The sequence below is a fragment of the Danio rerio genome, chromosome 16 (genome assembly GCF_052040795.2).
Source record: "Danio rerio strain M-AB ecotype USA chromosome 16, GRCz13ab, whole genome shotgun sequence".
In the NCBI taxonomy this organism is placed as follows: domain Eukaryota; kingdom Metazoa; phylum Chordata; class Actinopteri; order Cypriniformes; family Danionidae; genus Danio; species Danio rerio.
Genome location: NC_141036.1, coordinates 41679500 through 41697469, shown reverse-complemented (window position 1 = coordinate 41697469; position 17970 = coordinate 41679500). Strand labels below are relative to the sequence as shown.

The 17970-nt window shown below is 43.3% G+C and overlaps 3 protein-coding genes across 9 annotated transcripts in view; all 3 read right to left on the bottom strand.

Moving 5' to 3' along the window:
* Positions 1-3254: 3254 nt before the first annotated feature.
* Positions 3255-9440, bottom strand: LOC147833420 (uncharacterized). The gene is made up of 5 exons (XM_087287535.1): positions 9181-9440; positions 8927-9052; positions 4158-4340; positions 3925-4019; positions 3255-3596 (listed from the first exon to the last, which is right to left on the bottom strand). Exons 1-3 carry the CDS (start codon positions 9374-9376, stop codon positions 4159-4161), a joined length of 504 nt encoding a protein of 167 aa, XP_087143661.1. The 5' UTR covers positions 9377-9440; the 3' UTR covers positions 3255-3596; positions 3925-4019; position 4158.
* LOC147833419 (uncharacterized) lies at positions 9361-16829 on the bottom strand. Of its 3 annotated transcripts, XM_087287526.1 has the most exons (6): positions 16740-16829; positions 16311-16428; positions 16159-16241; positions 12431-12586; positions 11923-12066; positions 9361-11782 (listed from the first exon to the last, which is right to left on the bottom strand). In XM_087287526.1, the coding sequence occupies exons 4-6, from the start codon at positions 12459-12461 to the stop codon at positions 11574-11576; spliced, it is 384 nt and encodes a 127-aa protein (XP_087143652.1). In that variant the 5' UTR covers positions 12462-12586; positions 16159-16241; positions 16311-16428; positions 16740-16829; the 3' UTR covers positions 9361-11573. The 3 variants fall into 3 exon arrangements, with proteins under 3 accessions (XP_087143652.1, XP_087143653.1, XP_087143651.1); XM_087287527.1 differs by lacking the exons at positions 16159-16241; positions 16311-16428 and having other exon boundaries at positions 16740-16818; XM_087287525.1 differs by lacking the exon at positions 16740-16829 and having other exon boundaries at positions 16155-16365.
* Positions 16748-17970, bottom strand: part of LOC141375054 (uncharacterized) — a 32939-nt gene continuing 31716 nt past the window's right edge. For all 5 annotated transcript variants that reach the window (XM_087287513.1, XM_087287508.1, XM_087287512.1 and 2 more), the window contains one exon: positions 16748-16911. The gene's annotated coding sequence lies outside the window, so the exon portion shown is untranslated. The remainder of the gene's footprint in view (positions 16912-17970) is intronic.

The following is a 17970-nucleotide window of genomic DNA, read 5'->3' as shown; positions in this document are numbered from 1 at the left end:
ACACTCAAATATAAGCTAATAAGTAAAATGAGCCAGCTAGTGTTCACTGAGTTAAAGAGACCCCAGGTGAAAATAAGTACATTGCAAGTATACTAACCAAAAGTTAACTTAATTTAAATATATTAAATGTATTATTACCATACTTTTATATATGAAGAGTTCAGATGCAAAAACCTCTAAGCGCCATCTGAAATGTTCTTCTAAAACGACCATTTTTGTCAGCCTCCTATGTTTATGTTCAGTTATTTCCCTTTAAAGGCAATGTAAAAAATTATTCGTCACTATAAAAGTCAACTTACTGAGCCTACACACAGGAGTCGGAGAAAATTTTATTTATTTAGCATTTGATGTTAATATATTTAAGTATTATTTTAACTATGCATTGAACAATGAACTTATGTAAGAATGTGTCAAAGCACACTTTTAAAGCACAGTGTTAAATAAACAGTGTAAGTTTTCATTCATGCAATTCAGTTCATTACAGCCTTTAAAAAGTAATAAATGCATTAAAAGCCCATTTAAAGCATTTGTTACTGTATAAGAGATGTTGTTGATGCTGACAATAAATATCTATATTTAACATAAATATATATATATATATACATATATATATATATATATATATATATATATATATATATATATATATATATATATATATATATACTCAATTCGTCTTTATTTCTCTAGCGCTTTTACAATTTAAATTGTGTCAAAGCAGCTTCACATAGAAGATTATAGTGTTTGAAACAGTGTCAGTTCAATTTTCAGAGTTTAAGTTCAGTTCAGTGTGGTCTAATAATTATTACTGAGAGTCCAAACACTGAAGAGCAAATCCATCGATGCGCAGCTCTACAGATCCTGAACCATGCAAGCCAGTGGCGACAGCGGCAGGGAAAACCCTTCACCAATTGGGGAAAGGTCAGAATAAAAAAAACCTTAAGAGAAACGTGGCTCAGTTGGGCACAACCATTTCTCCACTGGCCAAACGTCTTGTGCAGAGCTGCAGTCAAGGCTCTGGAGAAGCTGGACCTCAGCGAAGGCTCGTCTGTCCCTGGAGCGTCGCAGAAATCAGTCTCATGCTCTCCACTCCTCTATGATCACCACAGCAGCTGCTCAGGAAACGGCCTGGTCCAGGATTATGGAAACCTTGGGATCATCTTGTCGCTGGTCTTGGATCGAATCAGTGGCGCTTCATAGTCTAAGGGTCTCGGGATGAGTATACCCAGGTGGAAATAGAGAATAAAGAGAATAATTAGCGTAGCTGCTGTTCATAGTGTTTATAAACGAGATGCAGAAACCTGTGTGGAAACCTACTAAGTGATGCCCTGAGTGTATGCTTTGCTAAACAGATAGGTATTTAATCTAGTTTTGAACTGAGAGATTGTGTCTGAGCCTCAGACATTATCAGGAAGGCTATTCCAGAGTTTAGGAGCCATAAAGGAGAAGGCTCGACCTCCTTTACTCGACTTTGCTATTCTAGGTACTACCAGAAGCCCTGACTTTTGAGATCTTAAAGAGCGAGTTGGATTGTAGCGAGACAGAAGGTTGTTTAGATAAAAAGGAGCTAGATTATTTAGAGCTTTATAGGTGAGAAGTAATAGTTTAAATTCAATATGAAACTTAACAGGCAGCCAGGGTAAGGAGGATAACTTTGGGGTGATAGGGGATCATATTTTCTAGATCTGGTAAGAACTCTAGCTGCTGCATTTTGTACTAGCTGAAGTTTATTAATAGAGGATGCTGGGCAGCCAGCAAACAGAGCATTACAGTAATCCAGCCTAAAATTATATATATATATATATATATATATATATATATATATATATATATATATATATATATATATATATATATATATATATATACATATATTATTGCATTACAGACATCCTGCAAAAATAACTTGAAAGAAAATCATCCAGACTTGAAATGACATGAATGTTAAATTTTTATTTTTAGGTGCACCATTATTTTATGTATAAGGTTAACATGAATGTTTTTTTTTTATTTGTGCTTAGCCAGGTCGTAAACCGCAATAAAGTTAGTTTGACGTTTGACATTAATTAGACATTCATTTATATGGTTAATTTAGTTTTTTAATCTGGAAATTAAACTTTGCAACATAAAGGGCGTATATTTATGCCCATCTGACATATTTTTGGCTCAAACTATAACAGGAGCAAATAATTTAATTGGTTTTAAATCGAATAAAACATCACAAACTGGAACAAAAATAATTCATTCATGAAAACAAAGACTGCTACTGAAAAAAAAAAACTGCTTAAACCAGCCTAGGCTGGTTGGCTAGTTTTAGCTAGTCAACCAGGCTGGTTTTAGAGGGGTTTTGGTTGTATTGGGGTAATCGAACTAGGACTCGAGTCCAGTTTTGATTGGACTCGGACATAACCTGGCCAGTCAGAGTCGTCAGAAAAGAATCGCCGTTTCAGAAAAGAAGCCGATGGGCAGATTTTGATTAAAGATCCACAAAACAAACTTTTCAGTGGATTCATTTGCACAGATTAACTTGTTTATTTTAAGACTAGCCATATGCTAGCAACATAAACATTGAACATTTTGATTTAATGCAGACTTTAAACGAAATATTCACCCAGATATGATAATTCTGTCGTCATTTACTCAATCTTCACTTGCTTCAAAACATGTTTGAGTTTCTTTTTTCTGTTAAACACATTTAGGCTAAACATTGCTAGACAGACTGCTAGACAATGACTTCCATAGTATTTTTTCCTGCCGATTTCTAGCATTATTCAGAATACATATTTTTGTTTAACAGAGGTAATAAATGTATAAATGTTCAATAAATAAATGGTGACAAAAGTTTTCTCTTGCTAGGAACTATCCCTTTAAGTGTCGTGCGCGCGGGACTTTTATTGTGAAGGCGCAGCGCTGCTGTGTTTCCGTGTTTAGTCAGCGTCGATCATCTGACGGCTTTAGTTCCTTTAAACGGAGTTTTGCAGTATTTTTTGGGAGTATTTAATCTGTTGAAGGGAGAGTTTAGGGTCCAGACATAAAGTCAACAGTGTTCTGCTGTTTAAAGCGTACAATTCTTCACATTATGGGGCAGTTTCTTGTGTTTTGGTCGACCTTCCTGCTGATGTGCGTCGCGTTCAGTTTTTCTGAATCAGAATCAACAACAACACAACAACCTACAACTGCTCCACCTGTGCGCAAACGTACATTTTCATCTGCATCTGCTTCCTTTATTTTCATCCCATATTTCTATTCCATTGAGGTAAAGTTGGTGTTATAGCCGCAAATTCGTTCATTGCCAACTTGTGACTCGCTCCCTATGTTGTTTACCATGATATGTTACTTTGAATATTCGGTCAAAATCACATACAAGTATGACTTGAAAACAACATTAGCTTTGTATTTCCTGAGTGGACAGCTACAATGCCCATCGCAACAAACACAACAAGTTGTTTACTTGCATGAGCAGAAACGCAAGCTTAGTGAAAGCATGACTAAACATGGAGTTCATCACTTCTCTTCAGATATTTTCAGTAGAGTATGCAAACTTACCATCGGGTACCGCGTTCCCAGAAGCTTTTTAGTCACAATTTTTTGGCAACCTGCAAAGAGAGCATAAAGTCAAAACTTATTCAACCAGAGAGATGTCTGATCACACACACACACACACGCACGCACGCACACACACACACACACACACACACACACACACACTCACACACACACACACGCACGCACGCACGCACGCACACACACACACACACACACACACACAAACACACACAAACACACACAAACACACACACACACACACACTCACACTCACACACACACACACACACACACACACACACACACACACACACACACACACACACACACACACACACACACACACACACACACACACAAAGGAAAATTGAATGTTACCTTCTGGCCGTCAGATTTCCGTGTAGCCAGATAGACAGTGCCATGGTATCCCTCTCCCAGCTTCTTCCCAAGCACATATCTGTCAAGTAAAGATCCTGGAGAAAACATTTATGACATTTGCTCACTCCTGTTACTCTTCTGCTCAATCTAATCGTGAGAAAACTCTGTAAAACTCTGAAAAATAAAACAAAACCCTGCAGATTAGACAGAAAACATTACGGCAGAAGACAAACCTTAGCTGCTGTCTTTAGCTGAGCTGCTGTCTTTAGCTGAGCTGCTGTCTTTAGCTGAACTTCTGTCTTCTGCTGCAGTTTTGCTGCTGCCGCCATGTTGGATCTGGGCTGTTTTCACTCGTTTTGCAGCAACTGTGTCCTGATCCAGACATCCAGCCTTCCTCTTCAGTGCTCTTGGAGCTTCTGTGGATTCCAGTCAACAATGCATTATTAATGATCAGTTCTTTCATTAATTGGCATTTATTGTATTTGGGGATCTGTTCAAATGGCAGCAGTGCTACTAGTTTCCAGATGTTTTGTCATGAAGCTCTACTGAGAAATACTTTGCACAATACTGCATCATTCACAGGTTTAAAGGCACATTATGTGAGACTTTTATTATCAAAATCTCCAAAATCCACTAGAGGAGTGATTCATGAATGATCTCGCAGTGCATTATGGGACAGTGTAGTGTCCACTGGATGCACCCTTCAGAATCTCTCCAGTAGTAGTAGGTCATCTGGGTACTTCTCACATGCTGTTTGTCAAATACTGTGAGGTCAGACATACTACTCGGCTCACATACTGTCTTAATGTACTATTTAGTATGGAAGCGTGTGATTTTAGACACAGCCAGTGTGTGTGTTCATGCTAATGATCGTATTAGCAGTGTGGTGCAAAATGTCTTTATTTATAGTGCCCTGACCTTTTAATAGCAGGGAAACTGCTATAGAATGTCTCGTACCATCACAACGGTCAAGTATGTTTGACATGCTTTTCTCTTTATTTGCCACTTGCTTTTCTTTTCTTTTGCTGCCTGCTGTTCATTCATTCTATTTCTGCTCTGTTTGTTTAGCGAGGTTTTAATATGTTTGTGTTTTATTTGACAGCACAGAGCAGCATTATAACAGAAGCCCAACATTTATTTAGTCTGATAAAACAGCACACGTGATCACGAGCTGAAGAACCAGACTGTCACGGTTGTGGTGGGGAAAAGGAGCGAGGACTCAAGTGCAAAGAAACAATGGGTATTTATTAATAATAAAATAAAAATAAAAAGCAAAACAAAACTACCCCGAGGGGGAAAACATTAACAAAACACACAAACTTGGCTCAACAAGAACAAGGCAAGACTGGATCAGGAACACGGGGAGTGTAGACAACGAACTGGCAAAGGACTGAAAACATGAGGGGGATTATAAAGCAAAAAAGTAAATTGACACACAGGTGAACACAATTAACTAATAATGGGTTGACAAGGAGGGTGGGACTAGACAATAGACGGGAGAGCGCATGACACAGAGAGACAATACAAGCCATGCGCTCACATAAAACAACTTTGAAGCACACGACAAAAGCACGTGACCACAATGTAAACACCGAGCCACGTGCTTTGACAAAAGACGCAAGACACGAGCACACGATAGATAAACACCTTACCGTGCGCTCACACATAAGCAACGCGCATGCTTCATCTCAGCGCCAACCAAAACTGAAACCAACTAGACGGAGGCGCCGAGAATAAAGCAGTGCGCTGCTGACAGAACAAACACAAACACTAGTACAAGAGCGCGCGCGTCTGAGGGACGCAGAGCGTGCGTGGCCACATCATGTGGCAGCGCGCACACTCTGCGTACACCCACGACGGCGCGCGCGCACACAGAGACAGGACCAGACATTGAGTAGTGTCAGAGCTCTGCCACCAAAACAAGAATTTACAAGACCAAAGTGGCAGAACCCTGACACTAGCCCCCCCCAAAAGGGACGCCACCTGGCGTCCCTAAAGGGAACATCCAACAAGGTACAAGACAGACAAGAAACACTACAAGACAACAAAACAGGCAACATCAACAGACACAAGACAGGGAGGTGAACAGGCAAGACGACATGAAGGGAGGGAGGGAAGCCAAGCCAGACCCAACAAGACAAACAAGGGAGGGATGGGAGGGCAAGACCAGGGAGGATCAGGAGGGACAGTCCAGGGTGGATTCAGTGGGTCGGGGGCCCCAGCAGGGAGCCAGGGTGGAGCCGGAGGGTCCGTCCAGGGTGCAGGGAGGGAACACCAGGGAGGAGCAGGAGGGACGACCCAGGGAGAGTCTATCAGGGGAGACAAGGCAGGAGGTCGGTGGGGAGCCGGCTGGGCTGGAGGCCTGTGGGGAGCCGGCTGGGCTGGAGACCAGAGGGGAGCCGGCAGGGCAGGGCGCCGGGCTGGGACCGGCAGGACGAGACGTCTGGATGGGGCCGGCAGGGCAGGGCGCCGAGCTGGGGCTAGCTGGGCGAGACGTCTGAGTGGCGCCGGCAGGGCGAGACGTCTGGGTGGCGCCGGCAGGGCGAGACGTCTGGGTGGCGCCGGCAGGGCGAGACGTCTGGGTGGCGCCGGCAGGGCGAGACGTCTGGGTGGCGCCGGCAGGGCGAGACGTCTGGGTGGCGCCGGCAGGGCGAGACGTCTGGGTGGCGCCGGCAGGGCGAGACGTCTGGGTGGCGCCGGCAGGGCGAGACATCTGGGTGGCGCCGGCAGGGCAAGGGGCCGGGCTGGGGCCGGCTGGGCAAGGCGTCTGGGTGGCGCCGGCAGGGCAAGGCGTCTGGGTGGTGTCGGCAGGGCAAGGAGCCGGGCTGGTGCCGGCAGGGCTAGACGTCTGGGTGGTGCCGGCAGGGAAAGACGTCTGGGTGGTGCCGGCAGGGCAAGGAGCCGGGCTGAAGCCGGCAGGGCAAGACGTCTGGATGGCGCCGGCAGGGCAAGGAGCCGGACTGGGACCGGCACTGAGCTGCGCTCTGGGGCTGGAGCCGACACTGGAGGGCGCTCTGGGGCTGGAGCCGACACTGGAGGGCGCTCTGGGGCTGGAGCCGACACTGGAGGGCGCTCTGGGGCTGGAGCCGACACTGGAGGGCGCTCTGGGGCTGGAGCCGACACTGGAGGGCGCTCTGGGGCTGGAGCCGACACTGGAGGGCGCTCTGGGGCTGGAGCCGACACTGGAGGGCGCTCTGGGGCTGGAGCCGACACTGGAGGGCGCTCAGGGGCTGGAGCCGACACTGGAGGGCGCTCAGGGGCTGGAGCCGACACTGGAGGGCGCTCAGGGGCTGGAGCCGACACTGGAGGGCGCTCAGGGGCTGGAGCCGACACTGGAGGGCGCTCAGGGGCTGGAGCAGACACTGGAGGGCGCTCAGGGGCTGGAGCAGACACTGGAGGGCGCTCAGGGGCTGGAGCAGACACTGGAGGGCGCTCAGGGGCTGGAGCAGACACTGGAGGGCGCTCAGGGGCTGGAGCCAGTATGGTGGAGGAGCCCTTTCTCCTCCTACGCTTCCTTATTTTTGGTGGCGGGAAGCTGGCCACCTCTTCAGACACTGCTGGGCACTCCACTACCTCTGAAAGTGTTGCAGTGTCTGTTTCGGGCACCTCGAGGGATGTTGCTGCCGCCAGGGTGGTTGCTGGATGGGCTGCAGTGGGTTCAGTCACCTCTAGGTGGGTGACAGGTGAGGAGGGCCCGTTCTTCCTCCTCCGTCTCCGTTGGTGGGTCATCGGAGGACTGGGGATTTGGCAGTCTGTGAGCGGGATTGGCGGTGGGCCAAGGGGAGGCAGGCCACCGTCTCCCTGGCTGTGGTACAAATAGCTCACAAACTGCCAGAATGACAGTATCCCCAGCATCCCCATCTCCCAGGCCTGAAGGGGGCTGTTGAGTCCAGCATTGAAAGCCTCCTTCAGTGCTGTGGTGGTAAACTCAAGCCCCTCTGCTGCGTAGACAAACTGGTAGGCAAACTCCTTGACTGAAGATTCCCCTTGATGAAGACCAAAGAGTTTGCCCAAACGTTCCTTCTGCTGGCATGCAGAGGGACGTGAACTGGGAGATGGGAAAAGGAAGATACCCATATTTCTGCTGAGTCCTCTGTTATGGCCAGTTCGTACTGTCACGGTTGTGGTGGGGAAAAGGAGCGAGGACTCAAGTGCAAAGAAACAATGGGTATTTATTAATAATAAAATAAAAATAAAAAGCAAAACAAAACTACCCCGAGGGGGAAAACATTAACAAAACACACAAACTTGGCTCAACAAGAACAAGGCAAGACTGGATCAGGAACACGGGGAGTGTAGACAACGAACTGGCAAAGGACTGAAAACATGAGGGGGATTATAAAGCAAAAAAGTAAATTGACACACAGGTGAACACAATTAACTAATAATGGGTTGACAAGGAGGGTGGGACTAGACAATAGACGGGAGAGCGCATGACACAGAGAGACAATACAAGCCATGCGCTCACATAACACAACACTGAAGCACACGACAAAAGCACGTGACCACAATGTAAACACCGAGCCACGTGCTTTGACAAAAGACGCAAGACACGAGCACACGATAGATAAACACCTTACCGTGCGCTCACACATAAGCAACGCGCATGCTTCATCTCAGCGCCAACCAAAACTGAAACCAACTAGACGGAGGCGCCGAGAATGAAGCAGTGCGCTGCTGACAGAACAAACACAAACACTAGTACAAGAGCGCGCGCGTCTGAGGGACGCAGAGCGTGCGTGGCCACATCATGTGGCAGCGCGCACACTCTGCGTACACCCACGACGGCGCGCGCGCACACAGAGACAGGACCAGACATTGAGTAGTGTCAGAGCTCTGCCACCAAAACAAGAATTTACAAGACCAAAGTGGCAGAACCCTGACACAGACGCGCTGGACTGTGGCATAATAAAAGCTCTGCTGCTTTGTGTCGTCGTGCACTGTGCCTTTAAGCTGACATATATATGCTCATACAACTGTAGAAGAGTAACGGTAGACTGACCTGAGCGGCTGTTCTCATCGCTGGACGTCTCTGCAGCTTTGATGCGTTTGCGCAGAGCGTATGGTTTGACTCCATCAGAATCACTCTGCAAATCATCATCCGCTTTCCTCTTCACTCCTCTTCCTCCTGATGTGGATTACAGTCAATAATGAATTATTAATAATCGATTATTTCAATATTGCCATTTATTTTACTCTGGGATTCAACAAATGGCAGCAGTGCTCCAGTTTTCCAGTCATTAAGAGTGGACTGACCTGAGCTGGACGCCTCTGTGTCGGCGTCTACACTTGTGTTCTCCAGCTCAGCAACTCTGATGCGTTTCCGGTGGGCAGATGGTTTACCTCCACCAGAAACACTCTGAAAAGCATCATCTGCTTTCCGCTTCACTCCTCTTCCTCCTAATGTGGATGACAACACAATGAACAATACACTCCTAATCTTAAGAATCATTTATTTTTTATGCCAGTAATGAAGCTTTTTCACGTTTGTTTTCAACTCTGAAAACTGGACTGACAGTTTCAATTTACTACAACTTCTATGTTAAGCTGCTTTGACACAATCTACATTGTAGAAAATAGTTTGGACTGTGGGGGAACCCATGCCAACATGGGGAGAACATGCAAACTCCACACAGAAACACCAACTGCCCCAGCCGAGGTTCAAACCAGCGACCTTCTATCTGTGAGGAGAACATGCTACCCACAGCACCACCGTGTCGCCCTATTTGAATGATTTTTTGGCACAAATAAAAGTGGATAATTTTCACACATACCGTGTATTTCTGCCAATTCAATTCAATTCAGCTTTATTTGTATAGCGCTTTTACAATGTAGATTGTGTCAAAGCAGCTTCACATAAATGGTCATAGTAACTGGAACAGTGTGGTTCAGTAACTGGAACAGTGTGGTTCAGGTTTTAGTGTTTAAGTTCAGTTCAGTTCAGTTTAGCTCAGTTCAGTGTGATATAATCATTACTGAGAGTTCAAACACTGAAGAGCAAATTCATCGATGCGTAGCTCTACCAATCCTGAACCATGCGAGGCAGTGGCGACAGCGGAGAGGGAAAAAAAACTTCACCTGATGGGAGTGAAGAAAAAAAACCTTGAGAGAACCAGACTCAGTTGGGCACGACCATTTTAATTTCTCCACTGGCCAAAAGTCTTGTGCAGAACTTCATTCGCCGTGGTTTATGCTGGAAGATGGCTTCAATGAAGACTCGTCTGTCCCTGGAGCGTCGCTGGAATCAGACACATGTTCTCCACTCCCTACGACCATCAGCGCACCAGCAGCTCAGGATATGGCCTGGTCCCAGATATGGAATCCTTGGGATCATCACGTCGCTGGTCTTGGATCCAATCAGTGACTCCGCCTAATCTGAGGACCTCGGGATGAGTATCCCCAGGTGAAAATAGAGAATAAAGAGAATAATTAGCGTAGCTGCTGTTCATAGTGTATTTAAGCAAGATGCAGAAGCCAGTGTGGAACCCGCTAGGTGATGCATTGAGTGTATGCTTTACTAAACAGATAGGTCTTTAATCTAGTTTTGAACTGGGAGAGTGTGTCTGAGCCTCGGACGTTATCAGGAAGGCTATTCCAGAGTGTAGGAGCCATGAAAGAGAAGGCTCGACCTCCTTTACTTGATTTTGCTATTCTAGGTACTACCAGAAGCCCTGAATTTTGAGATCTTAAAGAGCAAGTTGGTTCGTAGCGAGACAGAAGGTTGGTTAGATAAACAGGAGCTAGATTATTTAGAGCTTTATAGGTGAGAAGTAATATTTTAAATTCAATACGAAACTTAACAGGCAGCCAGTGTAAGGAGGATAAAATTGGGGTGATATGATCATATTTTCTAGACCTGGTCAGAACTCTGGCTGCTGCATTTTGTACTAATTGAAGTTTGTTAATAGAGGATGCTGGGCAGCCAGCAAATAGAGCATTACAGTAATCCAGTCACGAAGTCATAAAAGCATGGACTAGCTTTTCTGCATCTGAGATGGATAGCATATTTCGTAATTTAGCGATATTTCTCAGATGAAAGAAGGCAGTTTTTGTGACATGGGATATATGGTTTTTAAAAGTTAGATTGCTGTCTAATATGACACCCAAATCTTTTATAGTAGAGCTAAAGCTAACTTTGTATCCCTCTAATTGTAAATTGAGTTGCGAGATCTGCTGTGTGCAAGATTTAGGCCCAATAAGTAATAATTCTGTTTTGTCGGAGTTTAAGAGAAGAAAATTGTTGGTCATCCAGTCTTTGATGTCTTTGATACACTCAGTTAGTTTAGAAAGTTCAGACGTCTCGTCAGGTTTAGTTGAAATATATAATTGAGTATCATCTGCATAGCAGTGAAAGCTGATCCCATGTCTTCTAATAATGTCTCCCAGAGGTAGCATGTAAATTATAAACAGTAAAGGGCCTAAAACTGATCCTTGAGGCACCCCATACTTTACTGGGCAGATTTGTGAAGGCTGTCCATTAAGATTCACAAACTGGTAGCGGTCAGTTAAGTATGACTTAAACCATTGTAGAGGCAGTCCCTGGACACCTGTAGACTTTAAGCGATTTATGAGGATATTGTGGTCAATGGTATCAAATGCCGCACTAAGATCGAGTAAAACTAATAGCGAGACGCACCCTCGGTCAGCAGCTAAGAGTTGCAGCTTGCCTCTGTATTATGAATTTTAAGTGATGAAACTGTAGAAAAGTGTGATTCTGTAACGGGAGACTGACCTGAGCTGCTGTTCTCATCGCTGGACGTCTCAGCAGCTCTGATGCGTTTCCGCAGTGCATAAGGTTTACCTTCACCTAAAACACTGTGAAAATCATCATCCGCTTTCCTCTTCACTCCTCTTCCTCCTGATGTGGATTACAGTCAATAATGAATTATTAATAATCGATTATTTCATTATTTGGCATTTATTTTACTCTGGGATTTAACGAATGGCAGCAGTGCTCCAGTTTTCCAGTATTTCTCCAGTCATAAAGAGTGGACTGACCTGAGCTGGACGCCTCTGTGTCGGCGTCCACTCTTGTGTTCTCCAGCTCAGCAACTTTGATGCGTTTGCGCAGTGCATAAGGTTTACCTTCACCTAAAACACTGTGAAAATCATCATCCGCTTTCCGCTTCACTCCTCTTCCTCCTAATGTGGATGACAACACAATGAACAATACACTCTTCAGAATATAAAGATTGAGAAAATCCCCTTTAAAGTGCCCGAATTAAGTTCAAATCAACATTTGAGTTCTGACATGTTTACAGTAGAAAGTGTTCAACTTGATGGAGCATGATCATAATATAATATTGTATTGATTTTGGCCATAATAGATAAATCAATCACTTTGATCCAGACACTGTATTGTTGCCTAGTGGCCAAAATCTCCGCATGCTCACTGGATTTAGCAGCTAACTGAGTGAAACACTTTGCACCCTGCTTCATGTTTCAGAATCTTCAGTGGTGATAAATGTATGGTGCTGAAGCTGTACAAGTTTTGATGGAGACACACCTGAGCTGGTTTTCTCTTGATAGCTGCTCATCTCTGTGTCTCTTGTGTTCTCCAGCTCTGCAACTCTGATGCGTTTCCGCAGACCGTATGGTTTGCCTTCACCTAAAATACTGTGAAAATCATCATCCGCTTTCCTCTTCACTCCTCTTCCTCCTACTGTGGATTAAAACACAACGAACAATAAACTCTAAATCTCAATCTTGATTTTTATTGTCAATATTTCATAAAAAAATCCTAACATTGAGAAAAAATCACCTTTTAAATAGTCAAATTAAGTTCTTAGCGGTGCAGATTATAAATATCAAACACTCAGATTTACAGCAGCAAGTTTGTAAATAATTTCATGCTTCTGTCATATTTCAGGCCCGTAGCCAGAGTGTGGGGGGGAGGGGATAGTACAGAATTTGTCCTATACATAACCTCATTTGTCCTATTTTGGCTCCTACACCATCATAAATTGTGAAAATAACCTGTTGAAAAAAGCCGAATCATCTGTTGACGTCACATCAGTGTGACTTTAGCTAATCAGTATGCAAACTAATATTTTTCATGAGTCAAACATCCTCATCCAGCAAGACAACATACAATATGACAAAAGTGAAGTCATCTTTCACTACAAGTAGCCCAACGTTTATTCTGAATCTTGGACCTTATTCTTGAAGAAAAAAAACACTATGAAGGTTTTGAAGCCAAAAGCGGCCCATGTTCAAGGTAATATTAATACTAATTGGGCTATTTTTGTTATCCATAAACCTTCAAAAAGTGAAGCTCTGCATTATTAATATTATTATGTTTTAGAAGGACAAATTTTGACTGAGGAAAGTTCAATGTGCTTGCCAGTTTATTTTCTCAATAAATGACAAAAGACCACATTTTTTTCATTTAAAACTTTAACTCTTTTTTTTAAATTATATATGATATCCTCTTAAGGGCCAAGATGTTTTTTACATGCATTTTTTTATTTCTCTTTGCTATTTGGGCTTAATGGAACCTAATTAGAATAAAAATCTAAGTATCATCTTTTGATATGATGTACTTTTAGAGAAACATGGTGTCCATATATGTGGACTCGTGGTCTGAATTTACATAAAACCCTTTCCTGAATGTTTTTGAATGCATATATAACATAGCAACATGACTACCAGAGAGTAAAAACAAAATTTTCCCCCCATTTCTGAAAGTTCAGAATAGGGTTTGGGACATTTCATATGCTGAAAACAGTTGCAGGATGACACTGTATGTCTGTAACAAAATATAAAACATTCAAAATATTTTAAATAGCCACTTCTCCCTTTAAGTAATCGATACAGAACTCCTATTAGTAAAACAAATCAGTTTAAACTTTCATTCATCCCCTCAGCTGTAACGTTTTTGAATTTAGGGTAGAATTTTGTATTGTATTATGTGCTTTGAGTATTATGTGTGACATGCGTGTATGCTGCAACCAAATCGCCTTCGGGAAATGTATAAAGACTACTTGACTGACTGATGATGATGGACATTCAGACAGCAGTAACGTCACCCCTCAACTGCAAAACGTTTCTCTACAGACAGTGATAACCCAGATGAGAAATTCTACAACAGAAATCAGCTAAAGCTAATGAGTCCCTGTCATCTGAGTCGCTTTGCTGATCTTTAAACTCCCGCTTTAATCAGCTGTGGTTTTCTTTCTGTCCAATGACAGTGCGCGTTTCATACAAGCGAAAGAGGGTTTAGCTCAACTTGAAGTGAAAGTTGATTTTGGTGCTTGACTGGTTGCAATTTGTTGATTGAATGAACAGCAGGCAGCAAAAGAAAAGAAAAGCAAGTGGCAAATAGAGAGAAAAGCATGTCAAACATACTTGACCGTTGTGATGGTACGAGCCATTCTATAGCAGTTCCCCTGCTATTAAAAGGTCAGGGCACTATAAATAAAGACATTTTGCACCACACTGCTAATACGATTTTTGCCATACGCTTATTTCACGCAGTCACCATTTTGAAGAACCAAAGCGAGGCTGCAGTGGGAAGAAACCCAGAAGTATAAGACCAGAACTGTAAACATTGCATTGACAACACAAACCTCAAGCTGTTGCTGATATTTCAAAATGCAGAAATAGTGTGTAAACATCACTTTAATATCATTCAGTGAGTTTAATGTAACCCATTAAAAGCAGATTAGGCATCAAACAACATCACAGTCTCTTTAAGAGTAACACACTCAAGAACTCCTAGACTTCAGTTCATGGCAGCAGGTAAACACTGTGGGGGCTTGCCTGCTTCAGCCTATGTAACCCGGTGAGTTGACAGGTGGGCAAATCGAAGCTGGTTTTTAATAAAACAAATATAATCTGCATATAATAAATAATATTGGTAAAGATATTTGCGAATTGCTGCACATCCTGTGTGTATTAAGCAATGTTTAAGCAATACGCACAACTGACTCGCTCTGCGCTGGACTTTAGACCTCCTCTCAGCTGGTCTATTGAACAGTTTAGTTCCTCAAAATAGCAACGTGCCAACAATGCGCCTCAGCACACCTCCTTTTTTAGAGCAGTACGCAAATGTATTTGCTATTTAAACAGCGTGCTGCAAAACGTCAAAATGTCCAGCTGAAACTAGCAAACAACAGTTGCATCACACCTTAAACCGGGTGTATGACAGGGCCCAGACACACGAACACTGAAGCGTGAAGCAGCCACGAAGATCATTCGAGTCATCAAGTGGATCCCTCATCTGTGTTTGCACTCAGTAAACAGCGGTGGGTGAACTGATGACCTTCACGGCCAGTCATTTCTGTTTTATTAACTCAAGTTTGATAAATGGCATCTAAAATGTGTTTGGGAAAGGTTAGCTAACTAGTCCCATTTTCCTTAACTTAGCTGAAAATGAGCTCTGACATCCCTTTTTATTTTCACTGTTCATTCAGAACGGACCTTTGGGTCACTCAGAAGGCAGTGAAATGATAAATTTGTGTCACGTTCTCTTCCCTGATAAGATATACAGCCAAGTGCACAACGTTCCTAGTAACTCCAAGCAATACTTCTGGATTTCTTCCCATTTTCTTCCTATTCGATTTCACTTTTAAAAATGGCGGTCGCGTCAAATCCCTCTACTCTTGCAGATTTTGAGATTAGGGAGCAATAAGAAAATTGTGTCTGAAACACTGCCTGAGTGATCCTACAGCTATGTTTTTGGGGGCTGATGCTCCTGGTAGGGTTTGCCATGGCAAAAACGTTTTAGGTGACAGGTCAGACTACAGGTATGTGCCAAAAAAATTGGAATAATTTGTTTTAAAAAGTTTAACTTATGTGTTATTAGTTCACAACACACAAAATGAAGTATTTCAATCCTTTGTTTCAATTTAAATGATTATGGATAAACATGAAAAAACTCAAATCCAGTATTTCACAAAATTAGCATATTTCATTTGACCAATAAAACGGATCTTAAACACACGCTGGCCTTCTGAAAAATGTGTTAATGTACTGTATTATGTCCTCAATATGGAGGCGATCGGCCTTCGACAAAGTTGAGGTACTATTGTAGCCCAAGTTGCTTTGATATCGGCCTTCAGCTCGTCTGCATTTCGGGGTCTGTTCCCTCACCTTCTTCTGTCATGTTCAAGGTCCCGAAAGGTAAATAAGAATATCTGTAAATTAGTGCATGTGACATCAACAGTTCAACAGTAATACATGTGATTCACAACCTGTAATCAAAACTGCACACCTGAAGTAATTCTGACCTACGCTGTTAATGCTGTAGAGGGGACTCTTTCCTCTTTTGTCTGCACCACAGATGAACAATCGGTCTTCGATCTCTGCTAACATTACTGCACAACAGAAATGACGTTGTAATTAAAGAAATCTGATCTGAAATTCCTCTTCGAAATTATTATGACCTGTTAGCTACTGTCTTTGCGTAGGGCACCAGAGTCTGTGCCTGCTTCCCCAAAGAAAGTAACCTTTAGTCTCGATTTAGGGGAAGCTTTCTTTTGACGTTGCCACTGCTGCATGCCTCTGTGTAGTTAACACAATATATTAGTGCAAACAGTTTTAATAAAGTTCAAGCAGTTTTCAGTCAATTAATTTTACGTATTTGTGAGGCTTACAGCTGCTTAAAGGTTTAGTTCACCCAAAAATTGAAATTCTGTCATTAATTATCTACAAATGAAGATATTTTGCATTTAATCCAAGAGCTTTCTAATCCTCCCATAGATAAATCGTTGAATAAAGTTATTTTTGTTTAGCTTCATATAATTATAATTGAACAACTTATGTCACATGAACTTATTTTGACTATTGTGGCGAGTCAGAGGAAAAACACATACACAAAGCGTTGGTGTTACAAACAGGTCTCCGGAGGGTGATTTATTTATATAGTGAAGTACGTGAAATGAGATGAATATGGTGCTCTTCAGTGGATAGGTGCTCTGGTGCTCCAGGGAGAATGTGAGTTTGAGTGAGAGTTCTGGTGAAGGATCGGTCAACTGCTGGAGTCCGCTAGAGAGGAGAGACAGAGAGACACAGACATTAGCACAGGGAGTCATTAGCTGCGTTTCCACTATCGCGCCTAAAGCGAGCAAGTCAAGGCCAGTCGCGTTTCCACTGTCATTTCCGGGGCCTAATCGGGCCAAAGCGGGGCTTTCTTGGGGCCAGCGGCCGGCCTTATTAGGCCCGCCAAATACCTTGGGCCAGGCCCAGTTTGGCTAATCGGGAGGACCGGGAGAATTCCCGGTGGGCCGGTCCGTTTTTTGGCCGCGAGGGCCGGTGTCCCTAGCTCCAGAATCTGTTGCTCTCAGCAGTCACACTTTTTAAATTAATTTATTTACTTACTTGACTACAGTCTTCTTATTCATTATTTTACCGGAGCTCTGCTCTGCCTACAGGTTAATGATGATATTACTGATGAGTCAGTCCTTCATATACAACAGTTGTGGTCCAGTGGTTAGCACGTTAGATTACGACGCTGCCGATCCGGGTTTGATTCTTGTCTGAGTATGTTTTTTTTTTTTTTAATTATAGTTTTATTGTTAAGACATATAATACTGTTAGGGTTTTTGAACATTTAAAGTTCTAAAGCAGCTGTTTTCTCAAAAAAAAAAAAAAAAAAAAAAGACGTGATAGTGTAATTAGAAACTGAATTGGAAATGACCTTATTTTAATATAGTCAGTCGTGAACTGCGGTGGGCCGGTCTAAGGCTTAAAACTCCAGGGCTGAAAAAGAGTCCCACTCCGGCCCTGCCTTGGGCCAAGGAGGGCCCGCTGGGGCTTCGGGCGGAGTGAAAGGAGAGGCGGGCAGTTTTCTGGTTGCACATGAGCACATGCGCCAAACAAATAAAGAAATAAGGGAAAGAAAACATCTAGCCTTATAGTCTGGGATCTTTTTGCGTATGATCACCCTTATGTTTCCCTTTTAAAATGTAAGGCTGCTGCATAAAATAATAAAGTAGTTTAAATTTATAGTGACGTTCTTTGCTGCGTCCCCCTTTATGTTTCAATAACGCATAATAATCTTTACACCATATTAAAGATACAGCAGACAGTAAAGGTTTTCCAGAG